Genomic DNA, 13,538 nt, shown 5'->3' with positions numbered 1-13,538 from the left:
GTGCATGTACTTTGTAGACTAAATTGCTAAACAGATATTATAAATTGTCATTAAATGGTAGGAAATGTGACAATGAGAAGGAAAAATTCTACTATACTCTAGTCTACCCTCCTTGCTTAACTTCTTTCATTAGTTATAGGACAGAAATGCCATGATTATTAGAAATGGTACTAAAAGCTGAACCAATCCTAGGCAACGGTAGTAGTTTCTATAGCACAATTAGTGCAACACTGAAAGCCCCAGTTACTATTTATGAGCCCCAACCCTCTTGTTACAAACAAGTTCTAAAGCTCTCAGCATTAGAAGGGAGCATCAGTTTGAGTTAAAGCAGCACTTCCTAAACTTTTTGGCCTCGGGAACACTTTGCATGCTTAAAAATCATGGAGCACCCCAAAGAGATTTTGTTTATGTGGGTTTTACATTAATGCACAGTGTATCAGAAATTAAAATGAAAAATTTTAAATATGTATTAATTCATTTTAAAATAATAAAAAACAACATATGTTTGTTAACATGTTAATATAAACAACAATTTTTCAGGGGGAAAAACTATAGTTTCCAAAACCAAAAAAATGAATGAGAAGAATGACATTGTCCTGTATTTTCAAAAACCTCTGTCTTAACAAAAGACAGCTAGAGAATCGTACCTGCTTCTGAATTCAGTCTATTAAAATATATTATTTTCACTGAAGCCCCTGTATATGGAGAAAATCCAGCTTCTTACAGCTATGTAATTGGAAAAGGGACGTGTATTTTCATTGTCTTTTCAGATCACCATGAACATCATTTGATACTACACCAAAACTCAAGGAATGGAAGTTTCTTAAGGATTAGTTGCAATATGTAATCAAACTATATCAATAAACTTTCCTACTCTGTTACATTAAAATTCATTGGTCTATCTTAAACAATGAATGAATCTTTTACCCCACATGATTTTGTAACATCGTGTAGGAGTGATTTGAAAAATGTATATTCACTGAATTATGCACATCTTCCAAATGTTGACACATTTCATTATACAATGTAAAAGAGGAAAAAACAAACTTTTTTCTCTCTATTTTCAGTCACTCAACATTTCTAACACCAAATGTGCGTGGGGGGTGGAGGCCGTGTACCACACTCCAACCAATTCTTCAGCTGACACCAGCTGGGGGTTCTACAACTTAATTCTGACACTATCCACCTGGAGATAATGTCAAGCATACTGGTTGAGGGCTCAGTCCCACAAGACTGCCCCCCATTTCGGATGCCAATTACAAGCCTCAGGTTGTTTTATCTGTGCTTCTGACTGGCTATAAATCAGGGTTCCCACGACTCCCCTAACCCCACCCAGGGTTCAATTAATTTGCTCAAGCAGCTCACAAACTCAGGGAAACTCTCACTTATATTTCCCCATTTATTATAAAGGATATTACAAAGGATACAGGCGAACAACCAGATGGAAGAGAAGCACAGAGCAAGGTGCATGGGAAGGGGCACTGAGCTCCCACCCCTTCTCCAGGTGCACCACCCTCCAGGAACTCCCATGTGTTCAGCAATCCAGAAGCTCCTGGAACCCAGTCCTTTTGGGTTTTTATGGAGGCTTCATTACATCGCGGGATTGATTCGATCATTAGCGACTGGTGATCAGCTCCATCTTTAGCTCCTCTCCCCTCCCTGGAAGTCGGGGGTGGGGTTGGAAGCCCCAACGCTCTAAGTAAGCATGCCCTGTTCTTTCTGGTGACCAGCCCCCATCCTGAAGCTACCTAGGGGACCAAAGCCACCAGTCATCTCATTAGCACACCAAACACACTCATCACTCCAGAGATTCTAAAGGTTTAGGAGCTGTGTGCCAGGAAATAGATGAAAACCAAATATGTACAATATACACAGTATGTATGTGTGCATATCCTATTATAAATCACAGTATCACATACAATACTAAAAACAAATCACATCTTTTAACATCGCCATTGACCTCATCAGAAAAGTCTTTAAGAACTGAGAGCTGTCCAAGCTTGGGATGGCATATACATGTTTTCTAAAATCTAATTTTTGCCTAAAAGCTCTTATTTTATTATTGGCAACAATGTTGTCAATAGTTTTCCTTGAAGTGACAAGCTTACTTTATATTTTAGAAAATACCTGTCAAATACGTAAGTCTGAATAATTATAATTTGTTTGTCAATCGTTCTTTCAAGTAAAAGTGATACTCCCTGAAAAAACTGCTAGCTCAGCGCAGAACTTAATCACACATCTTACTTCAGTACAAAACAAAAGTTCTTCATGCATTCGTCTTGTTTGTCACACTGAATATTAAAAAGATATATACTCAAGGTTGGCATGTAATAAAATTAATTTTTACTGCTGCATTGAAGACATTCTTAAATGAATCTGACTTTTGTTTTACTCAGTTTAAAAACTGAGTACATATTAGTGAATATAATGATTACTAGTGCAGTTCAGTGCTACTGTCTCCTAATGTCACTGCTTTTGCACCATCAAATGACAAAGGAATTTAAGAAGCAAATAGCTTCTTAGTATTATGATGGAATGGCTTTAACCTCATGGACCCTTTAAGAGTCTTGAGGATGTCCGGACCAAACTTGAAGAATATCTGGGTGAAAACATCATATTCAAAAGGATTCTGAAGAAACGCAAATCCATCAGAGGGTTGAGACTAACATATCACACATATTACAGAACCAGTACCCACTTAACATGGCTTAATTGATCACGTTTACTACTGGTCTCCTCTGAAAGCAGAGTATGAGAAACTGACAGCACAGGGCATGAGAAGGAAACCTTGGCAGTAGCAGCAAAAAAATCTGGAGCACAGATCCAGTGAGAAGAGGGGAGGCTTGGATGGGTACATACTTAAAATTTAACTTACACAAAAGCCAAATGGTAAAGATAAGAATTAAAGGAAGGGAAAAAAGGTCCTGCATTCTAAGTAGAATTACTATCTCAGACCCTCTTTCTTTTCACTCACTTACATACCAATTTCCTCGTCAAAAAAGTGAGTAGAAAATTAATGCCAGTAACTGGGGGAAGGCAGCCAATGCCTATCAGAACAAAAGTTATACAGCACTTCCTTTGGGACCAAACAAGCAGATGTTCTCCAGCTTTGTTGCTAGACTATGGAGTCCACACCAACTACATCCTAAACGACACAAAAGATCAAACTGAGGGCTTGATAACAAGTCCAAGTGTCTCACACCCTGTTGGCAGTGTGAGAAGAGCCTTATTCAGAGTCCTTGCTAGAACCCAAAACACTTTCCTCTTCTAGATTTCCAGTTTTATAGTTTTGCCAACCCATTTTAACCTAGCATTGACCCTAGATTTATCCTAGAAACAGAGGTGTCCACTGGTGGAAGGATGTTATACAGCCCAAATGGTCTTCACTATCTTTTTTTTTTTTTTTTTTTTTTCTTCACTATCTTTTTAAAAGTGTGCCTCTGGGCATGTTTGCATTGTTAATTTTCATTGACTGAAGAATTCCACCTCTGGGAACATATTACTAAAAATAATTCTAATTACAGACATCTAGTTGCATGCTGCTCATAGTAGAAAAACAAGGCAAGTTACAGGACGAGATTAAGTATAGTCCATCTACTTGATGGATTAGAAGCAGCCATTTTAAGCAACTAAGTATGCAAGATACAAAAAAACTTGCGATAAATTGAAAACAAACACCCCAAATAGATTGCTACAATTTAAAAGATTGAAAATAGAAAAAATGTATGTTAACAGTGGTTGCCAGTAAATAGTAAACCATGGGACTTTTTTTTTTTTTTTTACTATTAATTTATTTATCAAATGTTTACAGAGCATCAATAAGTAACAGGAAGTATATCAGATGAATGACATACATCAATGAGTAAAACAGAGACCCCTGTCCTCATGGAGCTTATACCATGACAGATGAGACAAATAAACATATTTATTATGTCAAGTATGTAGTGTGTTTGAAGGCAATAAGTACTATGAAAAGAGAAGAACATGGAGGAAATGGGCTGACAGTGCTCAAATGTCACCTTCTCAACAAGGCCTGTCCTGACTTTCCCCAGATGTCCATTTGATTAACCCTCATTTCCAAGTCTTTTAGAATTAGTAATGTGTTCCAGGCAGAAGAAACATCTAAGGCAAGACTTTAGGGTGGGAGTATGCCTGGTGTGTTCAAAGCACAGCAACAAAGTCAATGTGGCTAAGGCAGAATGAGACAAGGTCCCAGTAGCTGAAGAGGTCAGAGAAATGATGGGGGCCCAATCATGGAGGCCCATGGAGGCCATTGTACAGACCATGGCTTTTACTGAGTATGAAAAGAGATATAGGACTGTTCCTGAAAATCAGAAAAAAAAAATGCCTATTCAATGAGGTACAAGCTGTAAAAAATGTCATGTCCAGTAGACTGTGGGGATAGCCCCTTCCGTCCTCTGGTCTTGAGATTTTCTTCTGCTGATTCCCTGTTATTTTTCTACTTCATGGAAGGGAGCTATGGAGGGCCGCCCAAGGTGGCACAGAGGTGGCCCTTTCTATTCAAGAGGCATTTCTGAGGACAGGGGCATCTTAGAGGCTGCCTTCCTCCCCTAGAATCTTTAAATGCCCACCCAGTCTCAGTGAGTAGTTTGTTATCTCAGTTGTACCTTCACACGTCTGCTAGGATTGAGTATGACTCATGAACAAAGCAGCACATTTACTCACCACTCTCACTCTGTAGCTTGGTCTTCTGCGCTGTCAGGTCATTTGCCATCCGAGTCATCTCATCTAGTTTTGCATTTGCTTCCTTCAAGCGCTCTTCATACAGACTGCAGAGCTTCTCAGCATGAGTCTATGAGTTGAGAAAGAAGGGTTGGTCACGGCTAATAGAAGCCATGCTGAATTAGCTGTGCAACGAAGGAGGGGATGGGTGGCTCCTCACACCTGTGTGCTCTCTTCACAGCCAGCATTGGGAAATCATGTCTTCTCATTTACACAAGTACAATGAACTATAGGATCTGGGCCCCTAAGAGGCTTAAACATCTTAGGCTACAGATGTCAGTAAAGAAACCCAACTCTCTGGGTATTAGGGCCCTCTCAAGAATTCTTTGCTTTTCTGGAGAGGGAAACATGTTAAATACTAATGAGGTGCCAGACATGATCATTTCTTGACATTATATTATATATTTAACTGTTTTTCTCACTAGAATATAAGTTTCGTGAGGGTAGAGATTCTGTTTAATCACAGATATCCCCCTAGTGCCTAGACTAGTACCTGCCACATTATAGGAGACCAATAAACAAGGGTAGAGGAAGGGGAAGGAAAAGAGAGAGGGGAGGGAGGAAGAAGAAAGAAAACCTAGAAGCCTGACCAAGCAGGATAGGAGAAAGCAGATGGACCTGAACTGCAACAGCCTAAAAGAAATTTGAGCTGGCAAAGCAAATGCCCCTCCCAATCACTACAGCTGCAAGCTCAGGATAACACTTTGGGGCTAACAGTCACAAACTCTAACTTCTCAGAATTAGCTTTTTACACTTGAAGAAAAGGAGATGACTTTGCACTTCTACTTGATTTAGGTAACCAATCTAATCAATAAATTCTTGTCACACTCTGGAAACTCAAAATCTAGTGATTTTGAAACCCAAGATCCTCATACAGGACTAAGAGCTGCCAAATGTAGGATGAGGTAACCCCCTTTACCTTGAAATTAGCTGTGGTTTGCATTCTTATTATTTATATGGTCAGAAATGGTAAAATGAAAGACTGGCCTATGGCTCACTTGGGAGAGTGTGGTACTGATAACACCAAGGCCAAGGGTTCAGATCCCTATATAGGGATGGCTGGTTAGCTCACTTGGGAGAGCGTGGTGCTGACAACACCAAGTCCAGGGTTAAGATCCCCTTACTGGTGATCTTTTTAAAAAGAAAGAAAAGAAATGGTAAAATGACATTGGTGGACTTACATGGTTCTATAGATTTTATATATCTGTTTTTGTGAAACACATCTACAAATGATCTTTGAATGCCTTCCATCTGCTCCATCATTGATTATGATACTAATAATAACAGCAGCAAACATGTATTAAGTACCAAGCTCTCTTCTAACCTCTTTACATTGTATAAAATCTCAGTTCATACAGCAGCCCCATGAGGCCTTTGTCTCTCCAAAGAAAGGGTGCTATGGAAATGGAAGAATAAGGACACAAAGAAGGGATTAAATCAATGGAATTTCAAAAACACGATGAAACCTGGCGAACTGGAGAAAGTTGGTGGTAAGCCTAACAGTCTCAGTGTTAACCTAATTGTTATGATCTAGCAATGGCCAAAGACCAGGAACATTTAAAAGATTATGCCAGGTTTAGTACTCTGGAAAACTTCTGAACTGGCAAACACTGTTGCCATCTCCAATTGGAGCCTATGCTCTGTTGAACATTGTTCTCTTTAGGCTTACACTAGGGACTATCCTGAACTTCTATGAAAGACTACTAAATTACATCTTCTTATATCTTCAGTGCAGTCGTTGACGCTCAATAGACACTTAATAAATGCTTAAGACACTCAGAATTTTGCAGACATTAGTGAGAAGTTGGCCAACATACCCACTGAAGCTTACTGAGGTCACATTCATCTTTCCTCTCAAAATCAGACCTCCAAATTTGTTTTTTAACTTGGTCAGGATATTACCCACTGATTAACAAACAAGTGAAGATATTCCCATTTGGAGGCTGACAAGGAATGCCATGTAGTTCCAACTCACAGGTGTTCCATAGCACACCCAGGCGTGGTGGTGTTTGTGCAACTAGACCTGGCAGAGATTTAATGACCAGCTTCCTGTTCAATGCCATCAGCATTACACAGGTTAGAGACTGATGTTAATTGCCAGGTGTGTTCAATTATCCATACTCTCCACTTGAGACCTGAAGAAAACTATAGTAATGATAAATATCACAGTTTTTAGGTTGTCTGCAAAGTTCCTAGTTATATTTTGAATGTTGCATATGTTTGCTCTCACTTCTGAAAGTGACTTTGACAGTCAAAGACACCACACTCATTGTTTTCCTTACATCCCTCAAGAGTTCAGTCAGGTTGGCTCTGTTTTATAAATGAGAAAACTGAGCATCAGAGGAGCTAAATATCTTGCGCTCAAATCCACACAACTAGTAAGCATTTGTATTGGAATCTGAACTGAAATTGCCTATATAGATGTAAAAAAAAAAAAAAAAGTCCAATATTACATTCCTAAGCATCTGTTGTATGAAGTAGTGATAGCAAAGAAAATGTTAAGGATTGATTGACTTGATGGCCTAGTTGGCCCGAATTGTCATGAATCCTGGGTCTCAGAGAAAACTGGATAAAAATATGACAACTATGTGAACCATCTTTATTTTATAATGTCTCCAGTAATAAATGGCCCATTAACTGAGCCAGGAAGAATATACCCAGGTGTGAGAAATGGCACTTCTGCTTATGGCCTTGAATATGCTATGCTGTGCACCTGTTTGCTGAGGGTGAAAAAGCACAGATCTCTGTAAGACAACTTAGTCAATGGTGTGTGGAAATGGCAAGAAAAGGAGCCAGAGAATCCCATTTTCAAAGAGGTCCATGTGGTGAAGACCAGCTGGGCTTGTGCATCTCTGTACAGTGGTCAGCCCACCTAGGCATATAGAAAAGGCACTTGCCCTTAGGTGTAGCTTTACATGGTAAGCACTTACCATGCTAACCACTGGGGTAGTGTTTCCAATTCATAAAGTATTTCCAGAAGCAGGATCTGCAAAATAGAATTAGGCTGTTTGTCTAAAGGTAGCCTGTACAGGGACATAGCATGCAAAAAAATCGTACCTTAGAAAGAATTTCAAATTCTTTTGCCTAGGTGTGCTGTAGAACACCTGTGAGTTGGAACTACATGGCATTCCTTGTCAGCCTCCAAATGGGAATATCTTCACTTGTTTGTTAATCAGCATAAGAATATACAGTAAATTTTGAAAGCATAAGGATATACAGTAAATTCTGATACCAGGAAAAGGGAGGTTAATAGAATAATGCACATTCATCTTAATTCTCATTCTCAAGATGACATAAAAATGCTGCCTCCCAGAAATGTAGGAAGCAATGGGAATTCAAAGTAATCAAGATAATTTTGAGAATGCCTATAACTTCTAAACTGCCCTGGGCCTGTCAGCATAATATGCTTTTGAACATCTTTCAGTTTCCGTTGTACCACTAAGGCGTTCTTGGCATTCTAATTCAGAAAAAGATGAAATAAACAATAAGACAAAGTTGAGCATATATACCTATGAGAGTGAACAGAATCATTTTATCCCACCAACAAATATTCAAGGCAACAGCAGAATGTGGTCACCCATAGGCACATGCAGGATTTGCAGTTGAGGCCCAACTCTGCCATATAATTGTGTGACCTTGGACAAGTCACTGAATCTGTGAGCCCAAGAGGTATATGTAAAGGTTGATGCTAGTAACTGAGTGCACAGATTGTATGAAGCACTGTAGTAAACATGAATAAAATGAGACCTAGTTTCTGCCTTAGAGATGCTTTCTATTTAAGCAAAGTTAAAAGACTATATAATGCAGCAGTACAAGAGGGACCCCAGCAGTGCTACAGGAATTCAGAAAGAGGTAAAACTTTAATTCAGGAAGTTGAACTTGAACGTTCCAGAGAGAAGAATGAGTTTGGAAAAGGCACATTGGTGGAAAAATGGACATTTGGTGGAAAGCAAGCATTTTAACTTGGCTGAGTTGGAAGAGCCATGAAACAAAGTAATGTGACCTAAAGCTGGCAAGGCAGATTGAGTCCAATCACAGCCCACAGGCCTTGAAATCAGAAGTTTAGAGTTCATTTTTAAGCAGGGACATAACTCAATAAAGCCATGTTTTAGAAATATTAATCTGGATACTATAGAGGATGGACTGGAAAATGGAAAGACTAGAAACAAAAAAGATAATTTAGGAAACCACTGCAAAAGTCCAATTTAAAGGTAATGAGAGACCTACATGGGAATGGGGATGGGAAGCTGTAAGACAGCAAAGGATTGATCTGCTGCAATAATTGATTGTAAAGCAAAGAACAAGAGAGGAAGTAAATAATTGAGCATTAATTAGAGCCTGGGCAATGGGAAGAACCATGTGCCAGTGACAGAAATGTGCAGAGGAAATGCCAATTTCAGGAGACGGTGGTCAGTTTGGTTTTAGATATGCCAATTTGGGGATAGGAAGACATTTCTAATCTTTGAGAGAACAGTTTAAGGGAACACTTTTAAGGAAATCAGGGGAAATGAAGACAGATTGGAGTTTGGAAGGTGTGCATCTACTTGTGGGAGATAGTCTCCAAAGATGGTTCCCCCCTCTGGTATTCACACCCTTGTATAGACCTCTGGGTCTGTGAGTTGTAACCTATATGAGTCATGCAGAGTCACTCCACAGCATTGTAAGTCTTATGTCCCAAGAATCTTTGAAACTTCTGTCTTGGTGTTTTGGACCATGTGTTCTTAGTACCCTGAATTGCCATGTAAGAAGTTCTACTCCCCTGTGGCAAACATGCTGTGAGGAAGCCCATGTTACTCAAGTGGAGAGGTCACATGAATAGAGATTTCCAGCCAGCTCCCAGGTGGTCTAGTTACCTCAGCACATGAGCTAGACATGTGAGTGAAGAAACCCTCAGTGACTCCAGCCTCAACAGCCATATGACTGTAACCATATGAGCTGACTCTATCAATAACCAGAACCAAGAGATAATAGCAAATTCTAATTTTAAGTGACATGGTCCTCAAGTGACTTGTTAGATAGCAAGAGATAAAATGGAATGCTACTCTTTTGTCAGAGAGACAAATATAAGACAGATATAAACAGACTTTACTTTTCTCTCAAGACACAATTCTCTAGTGTCCATGGAAAGGTCATTTTTATTTGACATTTTTTGTTGTTTTTGGAGATGGGTGAATAATGGTTATGTGGAAGAATATTTTATTCTTTGGAACAAGAAGAAAAGAAAGGGATAGTGAAAAGAAAAAATGTATAAGGTGAAGACAGAAGTTATAATTCACGAGCTTGATCTCATCAGGTCTTATTTATTGAAAGGAAGAGTTCAGAAAGGCAGGGTTATAGTCTAAGAAAGGATTTTACACAAAATAATACAGGAAGTGAATTAGAAGAATAAAGAAATTCCAAGCAGCAATGAAAGTCTAAATGATGTTGGGAAGTATAAAATTTATACCTAATTAGTATGAACTTGTGGTGAATCTGTCAATAGTTTTAGAATTTTATTTTTTCCTACTAAAATGTACAGAAACAGAAGAGTTCATTTGAAGGATGAATGAGAGACACAGGAGAGAATGGCAACAGGAAGAAGCTGTAGGGCCTCACTTGGGCTAAGCAAGGATATAAATGAAGCCTACAAGGCATGGAGCAAGAAAGTTTCCAGTGCCCAGTGAAAGACAGAATTCATAGAAAATGCAGAATACAGAAGAGGAGACAGAGAAGACCTGATTCCTCACTAGATTTATATTCTAAGATCATTGAGGGATAGGATGGCAGTGTCGAAGTGAGCAGGACTGAAGCCATGTTGGGACCTAAAACCACATGGGCTGTAGGCAAGTTTTAAAAAATAAAGTTTTTTTTTCTCTCCACTCTTTCTTCCCACCCAAACCCCTCCACCTTTCTTATCTCGCTAGCTAAATAGGAAAACAAGGTGGAGAAACTAATCAGTACTTCACAAAGCTAACAGTTATTTCTTTGAAACTTGTAGAGTTTGAGAGGTGATCAAGGACAAATGACTGGAAGCTGACCTTGGGTGCCAGCCAAGTACACCAGAGCTATGCTAGGTGAAACTATGCAGCAGGTTGCAGAAAAGACAATTCTACTCTGGAGCAAATCAATACCTTGCAGGGTCCTGAGATAACAGTGAAGATGAGAACAGAAACCAGACGAGGCCATGGTGAGACCTTGTACCTGACTCATACACCTGGACTCCTCATAACTCACATCTCCTGCTCTCCTGCTTTTCATCTCCCATATTCCATTCCCTCAACCCCTCCTTTAAGAACTCCTCAGTAAATCTAAATCTTTTAGATGGGATAGCCTACTATCTCCTTCACCTGAATACATCTGCTTTTCTAGCACCAACCATTTGACTTCTGAATCTTTTTTTACTTCTTAAGAGGGTGGGCAGCCAGGCCTGAGTTTGGTAACAGCAGGGTGCCATGGTCTGAATGTATCCCCTCAAAATTCACTTGCTGAGGGCCGGCCCCGTGGCGCACTTGGGAGAGTGCAGCGCTTGGGGGCGCAGCGGCGCTCCCGCAGCAGGTTCGGATCCTATATAGGAATGGCCGGTGCACTCACTGGCTGAGCGTGGTGCGGGCGACACCAAGCCAAGGGTTGCGATCCCCTTACCGGTCACAAAAAGACAAAAAAAAAAAAAAAATTCACATGCTGAGACTTAATCACCAATGTGATTGTATTAAGTAGTGGAGCCTTTAGGATGTGATTAAGTCATGAGGGAGGACCCCTCAAGAATGGGATTAGTGCCTTTTTAAGAGAAGTACAAGGGAAAGTTTATCTCTTTCCCCTTTTTGACCTTCCATCACATGAAGAAATAGCAAGAGGCAGCATCTTTGAAGCAGAGAGCCCTCACCAGACATTAAATCTGCCAGTGACTTGATCATGGACTTTTCAGCCTCCAGAACTGTGAGCAATAAATTTCTGTTATATATAAATTACCCAGTCTCAGGTATTTTGTTACAGCAACACAATCAGACTAAGACAGAAATTTACAGCAAGAAATGGGGGTGCCACTGTAAAAAATACCTAAAAGTGTGGGAGCAGCTTTGGAAGTGGGTAATGAGCAGAGGCTGAAAGTGTTTGGAGGTATATGCTGGAAAAAGCTTACATTGCTATGAATGAGATGTTAAAGGTGATTCTAGTGAGGGCTCAGAAGAAGAGAAGACCTAGATAGAGAGAATTAATCTTCTTAGAATTTACTTAAGCAGTCCTGATCAGAATGCTGACAGAAAAATGGACAGTAAAGGCCATTCTGATGAGGTCTTAGAAATGAAGGACACCTTATTAGAAACTGGATGAAAGGCCATCCTTGTTACAAAGTGGCAAGGAAATTGGCTCAGTTTTGCCCCTGTCCTAGTACTTTGGCAGTCAGAACTTAAGAGCAATGACCTAGGATATTAGGCAGAAGAAATCTGTAAGCAGAGTGTTCAAGATGCTTCATGACTTCTCTTGACTGTTCATAGTAAAATGTAAGAAGAGAGAAACAAATTAAAGACAAAATTTATAATCAAAAGGGAAACAGAATTTAAAGATTTGGAAAATTCTCAGCCTGGCCAGATTGTTAAGAATTAAAAAAGTGTCTTCAGGGTAAAACACCAAGGGTGTGGCCAAGCAAACATTTGATAAGGAGATTAGTATGAATAGAAGGCAGATGCTATTCATCAAAACAATGGAAGAATGACCCTGAAGGCATTTCTGAGATCTCTGTGGTTGCTCTACCCACGACAGGCCCAGTGTCAGGGCCTGGAGGGAAGCATAGTTTCAAAAGAGAGCCTGGGGCACCCATGGGACCTCAGGACTCACTGCCCAAAGCCACCTCAAGTTCCTGCTCCCCACATGCAGGCACAGTGCTCCTCTACAGCTTCAGCTGTGGCTCAGGTAGGCCCAGGTATAGCTCAAACTGCCACTCCAGAGGGCATTAGAGGTAAACCTTGGATGCATCCATGTGGTGCTAACTCTAGTCACACAGAGTGCAAAAGCTGTGGAGGCATGGCTACCTCCACCTAGATTTCAAACAATGCCCTGGAGAGCCTCAGGGTCCAGGCAGAGAACTGCCACAAGGGCAAGGCCACCACAGACAGTCCCCACTAAAGCAATGCCCAGCAGATGTATGGGGTCAGGGCCATCACAGAGAGTACTCACTAGGGCAATGCTTAGTGGAGTCATGGGGGCAGGGCTGCTGATGGCCCTGGGGACCTAACCCTCATCCCATTGTGTCCAGAGGTAGGACACGGAGTCAAAGAATATTATTCTCAACTTTCAAGATTTTGTTCAGTTTTGGACTTACTTGGGACCTGTTACCTCTTTTTTCTTTCCTATTTCTGCCTTTTGGAGTGAGAATGCCTATCCTATGCCTGTCTCTCCATTGTATTTTGAAAACAGGTAACTTGTTTGATTTCAAAGGCTCACAGCTGGAGGGGGAATTTGCTTCAAGATAAATCATACCTTGAGTCCCAGACATATCTGATTTAGATGAGACTCTGGACTTTAGAGTTGGTGCCAGAAGGAGTTAAGACTTTTGGAGCTATTGTGATGAAATGAATGTATTTTACTTATAAGGACATGAATTTGGGGCAGTCTAGGGATAAAATGCTATGGTCTGAATGTGTCACTCACACAAAATTTATATGTTGAAACTTGATCACCAATGTGATAGTATTAAAAGGTGGACCTTTAGGAGGTAATTAAGTCGTGAAGGAAGAGCCCTTATGAATGGGATTAATGAATTTATAAAAGAGGGGAAGGGAGCATTCATCCCTTTTCTCTTTTTCCCTTTTGCCATGTAA

General features: G+C 40.1%; 1 protein-coding gene across 1 annotated transcript in view; it reads right to left on the bottom strand.

The window, feature by feature from the left end:
• MYH15 (myosin heavy chain 15) overlaps positions 1-13,538 on the bottom strand; it is a 130,598-nt gene that overhangs the window by 35,623 nt on the left and 81,437 nt on the right. The window contains exon 28 of the mRNA XM_063092013.1: positions 4,687-4,813. Within this exon, the coding sequence (XP_062948083.1) occupies positions 4,687-4,813 (127 nt within the window). The remainder of the gene's footprint in view (positions 1-4,686; positions 4,814-13,538) is intronic.

The sequence above is a fragment of the Cynocephalus volans genome, chromosome 1 (genome assembly GCF_027409185.1).
Source record: "Cynocephalus volans isolate mCynVol1 chromosome 1, mCynVol1.pri, whole genome shotgun sequence".
Classification (NCBI taxonomy): Eukaryota; Metazoa; Chordata; class Mammalia; order Dermoptera; family Cynocephalidae; genus Cynocephalus; species Cynocephalus volans.
Note: the sequence above shows the minus strand (reverse complement) of the source record. Positions and strands in the feature narration are given on the sequence as shown.